Raw genomic sequence first — 16,542 nt, forward strand, 5'->3', positions numbered from 1 at the left:
GACATTTGCGACCAGCTTCTTAATAGCCATGAAGCAAGATGCAAAAGGGTACGATCATACAATTGTCAGAGGAAGAGGTTGAGACCTTTATTTGTTCCTGAACAACTGCAATTTGGTAAAAGAAACATTTGTACCTCACTGCACAGTAATCCAAATCAGCCAAAAAGAGTGAGAATTTTTTTTTTTTTATCAACGGTTAATTCTCAATGAAACCTTATTATAAGCTGAAGGCTGAGTTATCTGACCATTTGAAAAGGAATTTCGACAGCCTGAGTTATTTGTTGATTTGAAGTAAGAAAACCGTAACTGGGACCATTTATCTCATTACACAATTTGAGATTTGTTCTTCTAAAGCTAATTTTTAAGCTTAGCATATTTGTATGAAGGGTATATACCTTATAATTGTACTTAAAACATCAATTCATTGACAGATGAGATTTCCTGTCCTTCACATCCATGATAAAAATTTGATGCTTATCTAAAAGTAGTCCTCACCCACATTTCCTTTCCTCTTCCCCTTTGATTGACATGATTGGTTTCCTCTCTGTTTCCTTTATGTAAAAGCCTTTGCAGCCTTGCCCAAAGAAATTTGTAAAAGAAGACTGATGTGATTCATTATTTTATTGCCTAAGTGAAGCATTAAAAGATGAAATCACCATCTTACACAACATATCCAAAAGACTTTTAGTGTGAAAAGATGGAAAGTAATATGATTTTTATTTGTCCCAAAAGTTTGTGGTTGAGATAAAAAAAAGAAAAAAGGGGCTCTGAGCACTGATTTGGGTGATTTCATCAGTTTCTACATGGGTTTTACCTTAGGGTTTGAATCCAGTTTTGGAACTGATCACTAGCTTGTAAGCATTTGAAGCTTGACCAATTCAGAATCCCAATTTTTGAACCTCTAGCTTCATGAGGACACATAGCCTTATTTAACATTTCTGTCCTAAATTTTACTATTTAGATTACCCATCTTGATTTTTATTTTTTTTAATCATCTTGAGATTTCTTAAGCTGTGTCTCAGTATTAAAAGAAAAACCCTAAATCAGGACAATCTCGCTCATTATGTTTTATCATTTGTTAAGTTGTTATAAATTTGAATTTATCGACAGGCGATTATGTAGTTTAATGTATGCTTATTCTTTACCACTTGCACTTGCTTTGGTTGATTTTATAATTATTTTCTTGTTGGTGATGACACTCTTTTTTTAAAAATAAATAAATTTGGGTGAGATTATAAAGAATATGTGATCATGGTGGATTAGTACACCTAATATTTACCAATAATTTATATAAATAGCATTAATTAAAGAAAACCCCAAGAACAATATCCTCAAGAGAGATTATTTTGTTTGATTTTTTCCCACCCATCACCTTTGTGTCCCTTTCAATTCCATTTTATAATTCATCAATCTGAATAAAAAAGCACAAACTCTCTTGTCATAAGAGGATACAAACAAACACATCAAACATTCTAGCTTGTGGCCTGAATGATTTAGGGCAAAGGCATTTGACCTATGAAATGGACCACATGGAGCTTTTTGGGGAAAACATTTGTTTAATTTAATGGTTTTTTAGTTTTAAATTCTTAGTCCTTAGAAAAAAAAAATTGAAGCTTGTAGATTTTATGGGTAATGAATTAATTACTCTTTTCATGGGCAAATTTAATATTTAAATGTGGCCGAGAAAATCGTAAATTAACATAATTAGATCTAATCGTAAAATTTATGATATTTATTTAGTTAATTTTTTAGTTTGAGAAAGATATTTTTTTAGGTGGGTATTGATAGATAATGAGATCTAAGTCTTCAAAAAAAAAAAAAAAAAAATTTTAGTTTTGAACTAGGCAGAAAAATGTTGGGAACATTCCCTACAAGTAAATGAAATGAAACAAAAGTAGGAAGTTTGGAAAGGTAATGATGTCTTCTTCTTCTTTAGGTTTAATAATGGCTTCAAGACATGATCAGGTCCACCCCCACCATTCATTGCAAGCAAACATTTAAGGGTGTCTTTAATTGGTTTTATTTGTGAAGATTTTTTTTTTCCTTATGTCTCATTCTCATGTTTATGGTAAAATACTCTTTTCAAATGATACTAAGAAAATTATAATTTTTTTTTGCTTTCATGTAAACTCATACCCATAACCTTGTTATAACTTTTTGAGACTGATACAAACATGTTAGGTGTGTTTTTATGATGGTCTATGTCAATTTTAGCTATACTTTGATCATATTAAATAATAATTAACCAAAACAAAGGGAGATCATTTATGAGATTAGATTAGAATAGGTAACTTGTCTAAGAAATGGTCGAAATCATGATTAACAACAACAATAAAAATACGACTTAAATCCTCTAATCTTCTTTAAGTAGGGAAAAGGTGACAAATCTCATCATACAAAGACTACTTTTTTTAAAAAAGTAAAATAAAAAATTGGTTCACCCCATGAAGGAATAGGTTATAGTGGTCCAATCTCTATATGGTCACATGGGAAGGGTCCCCAATATTGGTTGATTAAAGAGTTGTTAGGGAACAGGTTATAAAGATGCATAATAGACATATTTTCCTCATAATAAAGCACTAAGCATCATAGCAAATGATATGAATAATGAGTAATTAAAGAGAGAATATCTGTTCTCATAACAAAAGATTGGTCCCATGAACAATAATGCCCTTCAAAGTCTGGCTCATTGCTTGCTTGGAGTTGTAAACATGAAATGGAAGGGGCCAATGGGGACAAAGAAGAAAAAAAAAAAAGGAAAAGAAAAAGGAGATTTGGGGAATTGTGTTTTTGCCCTTTTTTTTTTTTCTCCTTTTTCACAATGAAAGAAAAGACAGGGTCCTGAGTGCTGCCATTGATCTGAGCACAAAAAAAAGCAGGCAGGCAGTCATTGTTTCAATAAAGAAATGAGTTCTTCATACACACATAACACTGCTAGATTAAGGAGTAATATACATGGCCACACCAACATGTCTGGTTCAAAGAGGGAGAGGTTTTTTTCTGTACCAAAACAACTGAAGTGGGTAACAGAGACTTTTGTACCTTACTGTACTGCTTATATTGATGGAGTATTTAAAGGGATTATGAATCAAATGAGTCACAATGAAATCTTATTATAAGGTATGATGTAGGGTACAGGTGAAATGGCCAAAGTACTGAGGAAAAGGAAGGGAAGTGGGTGTCAGATATATTTAGTGAAAGGGTACTGGACCTTACATGAAACTGACCCTTCATCAACTACAATGGACCCACTCACCTTACCCACATTTATCAACCTCAACAGCAATGACTTGAAAGAAAAGGACACTCCCCTGTCTCCTTTCGTCCACTTCTCCAACACTTCTTCTAAACACCTCCCTTTTTGCAATCTCTGGCTCTGATTCCCACCCACAAAAGGGTCCCCCCCCCCCCTTTCAGTACTTTGCTATCAATTTAATTATAATTAGTGATGATTAATCAATTTGCGGTTGTCTCACTGTACACGGAAGGAATATGTAATTAAACGGACAAGTCTAATGGTTTTTTGCTGGCTTTACGTCTCCATTTAAAGTAAAGCCCACGGAAATCTTTTCTTTCCCCTCTTTTTCTCAATAAAGGACTTTCTTAAAGCCCACAGAAGTTTGTATTAGAAGACCACAATGCCCTTTGGGAACCGAACCGTTGATTGGATGTCCACCTGGAGCTACAAGTGGGCCCGGTGAATTACAGAAACCCAGTCCAGGCGGTTCATTTTTTGCCTTTCTGAGGGTATTTTCGGTAATCTCTTCAATACGAACCTTTTTCCTCGGCGACAAGTGTCACCATGTAGCAGTGGTACCGCGAGGACACGGCGCTCTCCCGCGACACGTGAAGGATTAACCATTGACACGTCCTCGGCTTCTATCCGAGCCGGCAGCTCCGTCTTCTTTCCCCCTTATATAATCGCGCTCTCGTTCTTGCCAATATGTCTCTCCGGCCGACATCTCTTACAGTTTCCGTTTTCGGACGTTGCAGTGTAGGAAATGAGCTATCCGGTTCCTGCTGATGTTAGAACTTGATTGAGATATGGGATAAGGGTCGTCGGAGACGGTGTCGTGTTTCTTTGGGTCAAATTTCGAGTTTTTCGTTGGGTTTCGCGTTTTCCCCGAGAGTAGCGGATGAGCCTGGAGGATCGGAGAGATGAAAACATTGGCTGATTGTCCAGTGGATGCATTAATTGCGGTTTCGGTCCTGAATATCTGATTGCAGCATCGAGTCAGCTTAGGTTTCACTTCTCGCCCTCGTCGACTTAATGTTTTAGAGCTTTTTTCTAGTTTTGCTGTTCTGTGAGAACTGCAGTTCTGGATTTTCTAGCTAAGAACCGACCGATTAGGCTATTGTTTGTCCTGGTTACGACCGATTGGACCATTTCAGTTAGGGTTTTGAACGATGCTCTGGCTTTCTCTTCCTTTGCGCAATAACTTCTGTAAAGACTGTATGTGAAGCTAACAGGCCTTGCTTTCGACTTTGATTTTGGCATTGGCGTGTCAATCATTTCGCGCAGAGCATGTTTTAGCGGCCTTTTGGTCTTGTACCGTCTTTCAGTTGTTTCCTTGGTCATGCCTTTCCCAATGAAGATCCAGCCGATTGATTCCTTTGTTCCCGCCGCTAATGATCCGGCTAAGCCTGTCGCGAAATCGCGTTTCAAGAGGCTGTTTGAGCGACAGTTTCCGAGCGTCTTGAGGATCTCGTCGACGGAGAAGTTCGCCGGTGCCGGTGGAGATCAAAATTCTGGCAAAGACGGCGGCAGCGATTCAGAACCGAGCTCTGTGTGCTTGGCGAATTTAGTCCAGAATTTCATCGAAGAAAGCAGTGAGAAGCCGACTGCCAAGTGTGGGAGGAATCGCTGTAATTGCTTCAATGGCAACTGCACAGGAAGCTCGGACGAGGATTTTGAATTCTTCGGAGGGAATTCCGATTCTCCGATTGCCGCCGAGGTTCTCAAGGTATTGGCTCGATACAAATCGGTGTACAGAGAATTTTTCAAGTACCTCGTAGCACAAAAAAATTCTCACAAAAATTTTCTCTTTGATTTTTTGCTTATTCAGATATTTGTTTTTTGCAGAATTTGATTCCTTGCGCGAGCGTCACGGAAAGAAATCTGTTAGCCGATACCGCGAAGATCGTGGAGAAGAGCAAGGTAGGAAAGCGAAAAGAAGATCGTAGGAAGATTGTCACTGAAGGTCTTACTATTCTAGGATACGATACGTCCATCTGTAAATCTCGCTGGGAGACAGCCGCTTCATTTCCAGCAGGTACTGATTCGTTCTCCGTGTTCAACAGTCTAAATAAGCTTCTTGTTGGTGGAGTAATGGCTGAAAAAATTTACCCTTTTTCCCTTTCTATTTTGCAGGTGAATACGAGTATATTGATGTTATTGTCGAGGGAGAGCGGTTCCTGATCGACGTGGACTTCAAATCAGAGTTCAAAATTGCACGATCGACCAAGAACTACAGAGCGGTATTACTCTCTCTCCCTTCGATTTTCGTCGGAAAACCCGATCGTCTTCAGCAGATCGTGGCCATCGTCTCGGAGGCTGCGAAACAGAGCCTGAAGAAGAAAGGCCTGCATTTGCCGCCGTGGCGGAAAACCGACTACATGCGAGCCAAATGGCTATCGCCATACCAGCGTGTCACAATTAAATCCACCGACGGGAACGAGAACGAGAACGAGCACGAAACTTGTCTGATTACGACCGGCAACTTCGCCGGCGAGTTCAAGCTGTGTTTCAGCGAGAAGAAATCGGAGTCCGATGATTTTGTCCCACCGCCGGCGGAAAACTCAAGTCAGAGCGGAGAGGAGAAGATCACCGTCGTCGTCTCCCAATGGCAGCCTCCGGCGATCAAACCGAAAGTTACACAGAAAGGAGCCAAGGTCGTCACTGGTTTAGCTTCAATTATGCTAGAGAAGCCCTGAATTTTATTTTATTTTCTCTGTTCTGTTCAGAGATATATGATGAGAGAAGTAAGCTCTTGGATGAAGACCTCTTAAGCAGGTCGGCCCCCCTTCCCGTTTTTCAAGTAAGGGTCTGTAAGAAACAAACTTATCTTTACCAATAATAGAGATATAGAAACAACTCTTTATAGTCTTATCAGTCTTTGCTTCTGCGTTTAAATCTGTCATTCTTTCACAAATTCTAATTAGTTGTGACAGTTAATCAAGTACAAAACAGATAAGGTTGAAGAAAATGAAGCCGAACCGAGGAGACGATCCCCCATTAAAGAACCCAGTCGTTGGGATTCGTGTACCCTGAATCTAAAAAGCTGTTGCTGCATTTGCTTTTATGAAACTAAAACAAAAATGGAGTTTCTCTACTCCGACGAGGCGTAGGAGTGAATCCAGCTCCGGTCTTCATCTCCGCCATCTCTATTTTTTTACTGAACTTCACAAGAGGAGATACTGATGACGGCATACCCGTGCCGTCTCGATCGCCGTGTGCGGACATACCAATCGTGTGATCTTCTCTCTTCATCCCTGCCGCTCCCAAAACAGCGGTTTCGGGTTGATTGAGCGAAATTACATCCCCAGCGGGCCCCAGCTTGGCTTTAATCATTCTCATTCGTACCGCGGTCCGCCAACCTCTCAGACACCTCCGGAGTAGATTTTTTAAAACACGAGACAGAAATTACTCATCTGCCCCTGCGCAGCTTTTTAAAACCAGGGACGTGGGAATCGTCGCCGTTCGCGTTGCTTTCAAACCTTCCGTCTCTCCCAAAATCGATAACCGTCTCAAGCACGCGATATGTGGGCTTGCTACACGTGTAGGGGTTTAGGGTCACGAGTAAAAAAGTAAAAAGTAAGAAATGACAAAGAGTCAAAAAAGAAGAGTGACTTGATTTCTTTGGGTTAAAACTGGGAAAGCGGCTTTATGGCGGGCCGGTCGAGTACGTCTCCGCCGTGGGGTCCATCAATTATCTCCTGGGAGTCCGTCAGATTGTGGCGGACCAAATTCGAAAACGTCCAAATCGAAACTCGTGTGGGTCCTACGAGGGAGGTTATTGTAATTTTCTCCCTTTCTATTTTGTGGTACTCCTCTGCGTCTTTGACAAATGCAAAATCGCTCCGCCGAGAGCTACCTCCCACCAACTCCCCTCCGCCTTAACTTAGAACTCACTCGGGTTCCCAACGAATGAGAAGAATAGATAAATAGTTATATTCCTGGATTGGATCGCTGACAGGGTTTTCGGTTAATTATTTCGTTAAAAGCTGACGCGGTATCTTCTGCGAGAGAGTTTGCTTGGCTCATAGGATTCTTCTGGGTCAATCAGCGGGGAGCGAGTGGACAAAGGAGCTTCGGGAAATTTCTGGGAAAGAGACTGGACTGATATTCCGTCCTACCGGTGACGTACAGACTGGGAGTTGAATTAATGAAGCTTATCGTTCGGGCAAATCCGTGGACGACGGGGGCGTTGGCTGTTTTTTCCCTGTTTTCACCGCCCTTGTCATTTTGGATTATGTTATTTGGGTAGGACTTTGTTTTCACTCGCCGTCGCCGTTGATGGGTTCGGCATTTTCCCAACGCGGCATTTGGAGAAAAGCTCCGTTACGGTTACAAAATATCCCTTCGCTTGGCCTGTGATACAGAGAGAATAGGAGACAGGAGGTTTATTTTGTTTGTGGAGAGTGGTTGAGCTCCCGACAATGGCGACAAGTCATGCCAAAGAGAGAAACTTGGAGGGAAGGATCAGATATAACGTTGCTCTAACGCCAACTAGTTGTTTCTCCTATCCACGCATATAATTTCAAACAGTTACCTGTTGCTCTAACGCCGACTAATTATAATTTTCCGATATTTGTGCCGATATTGGAGATGAGAAAAGTTTCCACTCGGTCTTCTTGATTATTTTTACCATTAATCATTTTTTATTTTTTATTTTCAAAAGGTAACGAACCTAATTCCCCTTAAATTTGAGCTTATTTGATCATAATTAGTTGTTAATTCATGGAAATGGAAGACAGAGGAACAAGGCATCCACCTAATTATCAAATTCAAATGGATCAACGTCAACTATACCAGTTATTGGCATTGAATGCATCCTGTGCTTAAATAAATAAATCTTGTAGCAAGAAGTTTGTCAAATGCATAGTCATACAACGCAAAAAACGGGTACGTTAAGTTCGTAAAGTAAGTATCAAACCCATAAGTGATGGAACTACCCGGCTCTGACACCCACCGTTCCGGTTCCACCATTCCAGTTCCCGTTCCCTACAGCTTCACCCAAGATTCGAATGCCGAACGTGGTGCCCAACTTTGATACTATGTCAAACGCCAAGCTAAAAACCAAATATCTAACTCATCAGTGGTAGACAAAACCACCCAATTCTGACAAAGTCCACCATGTTACTGTTTTTTTCTTTTTTTAATAATTTTTCTGAAAATTCTTGTACCAACAAGTCCTCTTTGTAAGTGACCTTTTATGTTGAAAAATGTATTTTATACCTATGAAAATATTTTTTTATTAGAAAAAATAAAATATTTTCTTGTATTTGTGTTTTCTTTAACTTTTTTATTTTTTCAACAAGATGAAAATAATTTGTTTGAAAATTTTCTCATCCCCTAAAACTAGTAAAAACATAGGCCTTGTTAGTGCCTTATCTAGGAAATACTATAAATTAATTTCTAGTAAAAATACATTTTTAGTGTTTAATATTTCCTGGAAACATTTTTCTAGCTGAAAATCTTATCATAAAAATCATATAATTTTTCAAATAAGATTTTCCAACCAAGATGGGTTGGAAAACATAAGGGAAAATTTTTGTATAATCATTTGACAATTAATGTTGTAATACTCTCAACAATTTTTTATGAAAATTTTATATTTGATATTTTATTTTACCGAAAATGTATCAAATAAGTATGGTAATGTGTAAAATTGATTATTAATTTTTATTTTTTCCTTTGAAAAATGCACTTTTAGGTTCATTTATTTTTTCTAAAATTTTTCATTTAATTTCCTAGTAAGGGACTGTTAGGATATAAATTTTTTCATTTAATTTATAGTTTTTTTCCTGGGAAATAAATTTCCAATCAAGGGTACTAACGGGGCCATAAGATAAAATATGGTGTTTATGCCAATATGAAATCATAGAAAATAAAAATTAAAAATTAAAAATTCTTCTTGGACTTATTTTTTTTATATGAGTATTCCTCCTGGCTCATGAAATCCTAAGAGGGATAAGAAAAAAGGGATTTTTATTGCTCCAATGGGAAATGTTGTGAAAAATAAACTGAAATTAGTTGAAGAAGAATTTATTTTTCCATTGAAAATTTTTTCAACAGAAAAAAATTGGTCAAGGAAAAATAATTTTTACATCATTTTGTTTTCGCCTCGAAGGTAAACTTAGTAAACATCTTTGACTAATTTATGGAAAGATCTTAAATGTCAGAAAACTAGTCGAAGGCAATTTATTTTTCACATGAAAACTGGTCAATCTCTACAAAAAAAAAAAAAAACACCCCTAGAAATCATTTCTTTATTTATCAATCAAGAGATGGAAAAACAAGTTCTTTATTGGGTTTTTTACCAAATTGCCTATTTTAAAAAACTTATTTCGATAAATAAAATCACTTTGAACTTATTTTGAAAAATATCTAACTTTGATTGGTTCATTGTACAAGTGTACACGTAAACTTTGACTTATTAGGTGTCACCACGTCATCAGTACTGTGTGAGAAGATAGACACATTGACTACCATATCACTATTCCGACACGTCATCTGCTAGGTAAGACGCCACGTCATTAATTGACAAAAAAATTTATTTTAAAAATCAAATTTATGAATACACTTTTTATTACTTGATTTTTAAAATCAATTTTTTTATTCATAAAAAGTGAATTCATAAATTTGATTTTTAAAATAAAAAAATTATTCATTTTTTTGTCTTTTAATGACGTGGCTTCTTATTTGGCTACTGATGAGTCAAAATGGTGACGTGGTAGTCGATGTGTCTATCTACTCACACATGACTGATGATGTGGCAACACGTAATAATCAAAGTTTATATGTACAGCGGATCGATCAAAATTGGGTATTTTTCAAAATAAGTTAAATTGATGTCATTTATGGAAATAAGTTTTTTAAAATGGGTAAATCTGTAAAAAACCCTTCTTTATTTGATTCTTGCCATACTACGACCGGTCAATCTTTTGGTGGGAAATTTGAGGCGCCGTCTCTTTGAAATTGGAAGTTTCAGAGGGGATGCGTGTTTCATAGTTAGTTGATCCGATCCAAAGTCAAGAAGATTCATAACACACAAGTTGCAGAGATCGTCTCTGATTGCATTCTTTAATCCTTTCATCATCCCCTCTTTGTCGTCAACTTTTGGTTGAACGTCTTCTGGTTGTTCGAGACTTGTTTTGCTCACGCAAGTCTTCTTAATTCTTTACTCCATGAATTCACCCCCGTTTCCCCTCTTTCGGTCTCCTTCTTCCTCTCTCTGTCACGACACCCCCGGTCTGCGATGGCGGCATCACCTGCGAAGAAGTTCATCGATGCGGCTCTCCGCAGCACAGGTCCCCATGCATTATCCTACGTTCACCATGAACACAAGCGGATCATCAGAGACCACCTTCTCTCCCTCCTCACAGACTTTCCATCTCTCTCTCCCTCAACTGATCATTTCTTTCACAACGACGGAACCTCCCTTCACCTCCTCAATGTCAGTGGGTCTCTCCCAGTCCCTGCAAATCCACATCCGATTCATTTGACAATCTGGGTGCATCACTACTACCCGTTTTCACCTCCACTGGTCTTCCTCACCACCAGTCCGACCCACTCGATTCTCCGGGGCCACCCCTTCGTTGATACCTCCGGCGCCACCATCTCTCCTTATCTCCAAACATGGCGATATCCTCAGTCCAACCTTTCAGACTTTGCAAGAAATCTTATACATATATTTGCACATCACGCCCCGTTCTCAGACTCTTCTTTCGTCTCCTATCACAGTCGCCCTTCTCTTCCATCCAAAAGGGAAGCCGTTGATCGTCTAGTGGGAGTCCTTCACTGCGATTTAACATCACTGCGAACCCAAGTTGAGAGTGAGACAGAGGACCTGCTCAGCGTCCAGGTGACACTAGAGAAAAGGACCCAGATCACATCTACCATGATTAAGGAGCTTGAAGAGGAGCGATCCAGCTTGAAAGAGAGAGCAAAACAGGTTCTGGAACAAGTGGATGTCCTGCAAAATTGGCTGAAAGTAAATGCCTGTGGGTTGACCAGTTCTTTCAGCCAAGACGTAAGTGAGGTGTTTGAAGCAGAAGATGAGAAGTGCAGGCAGATATTGGAGAATGTAGCAGCAGATGGGGCCATAGAAGATGTGATTGAGGTGCTGGACAAGGAAGCTGAGAATGGGTCTTTGTCTTGTGGAGCTTATATTAAAAAGATAAGAGCATTGGCTAGAGAACAGTTCTTCCACAGAGCCATGCTAGTGAAGCTACAGAACTCATCTTTGTATCCTCCATAGAAGTCTTCTGCCTTCTCCGTGCTCAAACCGCTACCAGCTTGTCATGAAAGAGAAGGTCTTAGCATGAGAAGCTACCTACCATAAAATAGAAAATTTCAAGTATTTTCTATTTGTTTGCCTAGAATAAGATACTATTTTAGTTGTCTTCACCATGGATTTGGAAAATCAAGACATGGTCTTGAGATGCAATGTGCTATATAATTCAAGTCAATGGTTTCTGATTTAAGTACTCCATTTGATTTAGTCATTTCAAGATGAACTTAAGCTTAAATATTACATAATAATAAAGATATAATCTTGTTCTATTGAGCCTATTTCGTATTACCCGTTTATCTTATCCCGATCTTAAACCGAAAATCGTTTTGCTTGTGCTTGGATGTGAAGAGGAATGTTAGTCATAATGGTGGAAAGGAAATAAATTGAAAACCAGTCATAACTCATCAGTTTGAATGGAAGTAACACCACCACGAAAGACGAGCAACGTGGTCTTCAGATCGGAGAAGTCGATCGTCATCATCGTTGCCAAATTCCCCAGTCGGTTATGTAAATCATTTTCTATGATAAATACCAGTCAGCTTTGGAGTTGGCTTGTTTACCTACCTGCAACTCTTTCGTTCCACGTTTGAGACTAGCGAGTAAACGGTAAAGAAAATACCAGTAGTCACCATTTTGATGGCGAAGGTTTGTTTTTTATATTGATATCAAGGAAAAAAATTACTTATTTGCATTATATATTCAAAATAGCCAGAGTAAAAAAAAAATGAGGTTCAATGAAAACAAAGTGCTGGGTTGAAGTCATCAATGTCTTCCCCAGAAAGGAAGGATATGAAGAATATGCTTCCAAGTGTGCCAAGACACTGGAAAACCATCTCCACAGAAATATAATCAATGACCACAACTTGCCAACATGAGGAGTACCTTTAATGGCTGAAAATGGAATCCATTTTATCCAGAAGTCCAACTAGACTGACAATAATGGGCTGCAATTGATTATAACACTGGTTTAGTGAGCAAGTTGCTATAAAGAGAGACTTCATGGTAGGGACTAGAAACCCAAAATACAATATTTCAAGCGACTACTGGAGATGGAGAAGGCACCAAGAGATATAACTTAATATAAGAGCTTTATTGCTGAATCACAGAGAAGACAATATTTTCAGGATTTCTAGGACATTATATTAAACTGCAAATGAAGCCACAACTCAAACGCTCTTGATCCACAGGGATGAAAAACAATCCCATTTCTCCAGATATAGTAGCACAATGACGGAAAGTACAACCAAGTAGTAGACTGCAACCAGCATATCTCTCCAGACTTCACTCTTTTCCATCTGCAGCACGAAGTGAACCAAGTTGAACGGGTGCCTGAGTCCCAACAACCTTTGAAGACCCATAAACCGTTAAGTCTACACCCCGCGATTTCTCTTTTTCAATCTGTTCCTTAATCCAAAAGTACGTGAATCTCAGGCCATCCTGAAAATTGGGAAAAACGATTGCCAATTGTATTAAAGTTAGGAATGATAACGTTTAAGTATGCACTGGCCTCTTAAGTAAATATACCAAACAGGGTACCTTTAGTTTCATGGTCGGTGCCCATCCCAGCTTCTCTTTGATAAGAGTATTGTCAGAGTTGCGTCCTCTAACACCCTCTGGGCCAGGAATGTGATGGATGGGAAGATTCTTGTTCTCAAAACTGAGCACTATCTCAGCCATCTCATTCATGCTAACCATTTCGTCACTTCCAATGTTCACGGGTTCACGGAAGTCTGATTTTGTCAGTCTGTAAACAACAAGAGTTCATTTGTAAGAATGAATCAGTTAATAGTAGAATCTCATGTCAAAAGATCGTATTTAGGAATCATAACTTAGTGCTCCAGCTTTGCATGACATTCTTGTGCAACATTAATAGCACATAAAATGCCAGAGGATTGCTATGTCTACATTATATAACAACACTAAATCAATTTTGACAAGAGAACTCCTTGATATTATTTTACTTGCAATTTTATAGGCAGAGTAATAAAGTGGACACTGTGCATAAAGGCGCATATAGGAGATTGTAAAGATGCTCCAGCAAATAGTACATGCAAGAAAAAAAGTTGTTATATTTAACATGACTTTTGCAAAGTATTCGGATGTTCATAAAAATGTATAAAGATAAAAAGGCTGGTGGGAAAAAGGAAGAAGATTTGGTGGGTCCACTTCATACCTCAGTACACCTTCCACACATTCATCAATGAATGTGAATGATCGAGTTTGGAGCCCATCTCCCCACATCTCAAACTTATCAGTAGATGTAAGGGCCTTTCTGCAGAAAGCAGCAGGGGCTTTCTCTCTGCCACCTGCAAAAGAAAATGCCTTGTATCAACTAAATGACCAAAGGGAGGGGGATTCCATATATGTATACAATTGGAGCATACCTTTCCAAGTTCCAAAGGGGCCATAAATGTTATGGAAGCGGCCAACGCGGCATTCAATCCCAAAATCCTTAGTGTAATGCTTGCACAACTCCTCAGTTGCAAGCTTCTCCAGCCCGTAAGCATCTTGGGGCTACAGGTTAGCAAAAAATGGTAAATCCGGGCATACTAGATGACATCATCCTAGATAACACAATAAACCTCAGAAAAGATCTAATTTTATTTTGCAAAGGGAGAGACCTCAGCAGGCCATGCATCTGACTCCTTCAAGCTAACATTGGTCTCCAACTGCTTAAATTCAGGGTAGATACAAGCGCTCGAAGCATAAAAGAATCTGCAGAATCATTTAAACAGTTTTCAGATTCTCAGCCTTCTCAAATGCTGACATTCAAAAAGAACGGGGTAAAAAAGGCAGAATAAGTAAATCTCAAAGAGATTAAATATAGTATTTGCAACTAGGGTACCCACCTAACAGCATATGACAAAAGAAATCATATGTCAAAGAATCTATGCTGACAAATCGCTAACAAATCAACAACGTGTATCCCGTGCAATAAGACAAATTTGACAGATATCCCGCAATTTTCGATATTAAAGTTTTGTCATTACACATGCATAGCACATGTCATCCACAGATCAGATAAAAATAAGTGCTGAGAAACAAAAATGCAATTAACATTGCAATTCCAAAAACTAATCCACTATATAGACACATGAATAAATGCCTTGTTTTTAATAAAATGTTGTTTTACATTTTATCCTGTTTTACAAGCAGAACGAGATAAGAGTTCATTAGAATTAGTACACAGGTTGAAAGCAACAGTTGAAAGAGTTACTACCTCTTAACGCCAGTAATCCTTGCAGCTTCAAGCATATTGAAACTAATCATAGTGTTATTATACATAATAACAGAGTGATTAGATTGGATGAAACCCATCCCTCCCATATCGGCAGCCAGATTGAACACATGGTCAACATCTTTTGTGACTTTAAGGCAATTGTCCATGACCCTGAGATCCACCAGGTGGAACTCATGGCAAAACATGTCCTCTGTCATGTGCTCATTCTTCTTCCAGTCAGAAGCAATTATGTAGTGACCCTCACTCTTTAAACGGCGGGCAATGTGAGAAGCAATAAAGCCTCCTGCCCCAGTGATGGAAATTCGAAGTTTCTCAGAGGGCCAGTAAGGTTCCCTCTCCAATTCCTCGTAAGTGTAAGAACCGTAGGTACCGGTAGTGCTCCCCATCTAGTGTATCTTGCAGCTGAAGATAAAAAAAAAAACTTAGTACCATGCAGCAAACTAGAATGCTGGAAGTTATTACAGATACTGAGATAGAATAAAGTAGTTGGAAAACTAAGAGGCTTTTGTAAGGAACTTAACCAGCAAAACAATGAGAAAGTAGAATTTTTGACAAAATTAACTACTTGAAAACAAACAAAACTGTGTTCATCCAACAAAGAAAAACAAAATAGAAAAAAAAAAAAAAAAAGAATTGCAGGCTCAGCACAAAAACAAACAAAAAAGCCGAGAAACTAAGATCACATAAAACCCGCCAAAACAGAAGCACTAATCAGGTCACAAAAGGGATAGCAACACAATCCAACTACGCCGCACAAAACAGAACCTTAAAATAAGTGAATGCAACACAAAAAAAAACCACATAGCAGGAGACCTACAATACAAAAATATAAACTTAAAAAAGAAAATCAACGAACAAGTTGAATAAACCAACCTAAGGCATCGATTTTCCTCGGGACAAAAGGGGAAAATACCGTGCACCAATGCTCGAACGGGGAAAAAAAACATAGAAAATGAATTTTTTTTAAAAGAAAAAGCAAAAGAGAACAAAGAAGAAGGCAACAATTAAGAGATTGCGAAGAAGTTCGGCATTATTACCTGGAAAAACGGAACAAAGAGTTTCAAGAGGAAACAGACGCCCGAGAGAGAAACAACGAGCAGAGGAAGAGGAAGAAGAAGAAAGAAGAGCACTCGGAGCTACGAGCAGATCCGCAGCCTCACCCGGTTTCTAAATATACCAGAAAAATGGGACCCATTCAACAAACAAAAATATAAAATTACCGGGAATCTTTTGGACAAATATGCGAAGCTTGTAAGAAGCTTCCTCAGGGCCCCATTCATGTCTTTGATCCTTATATAGATCCACATGAGTCACGTGGTTTTTTTACAACCACGTCTACGTTTTCCTGGGGTTCATTAAGGCTTCTCATGAACTTCTCATGTTGAGGTATCTCCTTAGTATAAGTTGTTTGAGCTCGTTTTCCATATCTATTTTCCACTGATTTGAACTACGCTCCGACGAAAGCACGGTTACGGGGAGGCCGCGAGGGGCAGGGCCCAGTTCTACGGTTCCCTATGACGGAGAAAAACTCCAGATTTTGAAAGGGAGGGCCCACCGCGCCATGCGAAATTTCTGCGAATTTACCGGCCTTTGTTATCTGAAATGTGACGCAGCGTTACTGTGACACTGTCCCCCCCACCCTCTTGTCCCACTTGTTTCATGCACTATTTAGTAGTTTCATTGTCGGTCAGGGAATCTAGGAGAAAGATTCCTTCTTAATCTGTGACAAATATTAAAAATCCACAATCTCTGAAATTATTTATAAATTATGTTCAAACTTAA

The 16,542-nt window shown here is 38.8% G+C and overlaps 3 protein-coding genes across 3 annotated transcripts; 2 read left to right on the forward strand and 1 right to left on the reverse strand.

Moving 5' to 3' along the window:
* The first annotated feature begins 3,950 nt into the window (after nt 1–3,950).
* On the forward strand, nt 3,951–6,109 carry LOC137934638 (uncharacterized). The gene is made up of 3 exons (XM_068779089.1): nt 3,951–4,964; nt 5,084–5,273; nt 5,372–6,109. Exons 1-3 carry the CDS (start codon nt 4,578–4,580, stop codon nt 5,932–5,934), a joined length of 1,140 nt encoding a protein of 379 aa, XP_068635190.1. The 5' UTR covers nt 3,951–4,577; the 3' UTR covers nt 5,935–6,109.
* A 4,372-nt stretch (nt 6,110–10,481) lies between these two features.
* Nucleotides 10,482–11,483, forward strand: LOC137935481 (protein ELC-like). Its single transcript, XM_068780129.1, has one exon. The coding sequence runs from the start codon at nt 10,482–10,484 to the stop codon at nt 11,481–11,483; it is 1,002 nt and encodes a 333-aa protein (XP_068636230.1).
* A 1,105-nt stretch (nt 11,484–12,588) lies between these two features.
* LOC137934670 (GDP-mannose 3,5-epimerase 2) lies at nt 12,589–15,888 on the reverse strand. The gene is made up of 7 exons (XM_068779135.1): nt 15,798–15,888; nt 14,740–15,162; nt 14,141–14,234; nt 13,904–14,033; nt 13,693–13,825; nt 13,056–13,263; nt 12,589–12,956 (listed from the first exon to the last, which is right to left on the reverse strand). The coding sequence occupies exons 2-7, from the start codon at nt 15,144–15,146 to the stop codon at nt 12,801–12,803; spliced, it is 1,128 nt and encodes a 375-aa protein (XP_068635236.1). The 5' UTR covers nt 15,147–15,162; nt 15,798–15,888; the 3' UTR covers nt 12,589–12,800.
* Nucleotides 15,889–16,542: the final 654 nt, after the last annotated feature.

This window comes from Aristolochia californica, unplaced genomic scaffold, assembly GCF_029961685.1.
Source record: "Aristolochia californica isolate CCGP_79_NKW_82.1479 unplaced genomic scaffold, dmAriCali1.0.hap1 SCAF_6, whole genome shotgun sequence".
Taxonomy (NCBI): Eukaryota; Viridiplantae; Streptophyta; class Magnoliopsida; order Piperales; family Aristolochiaceae; genus Aristolochia; species Aristolochia californica.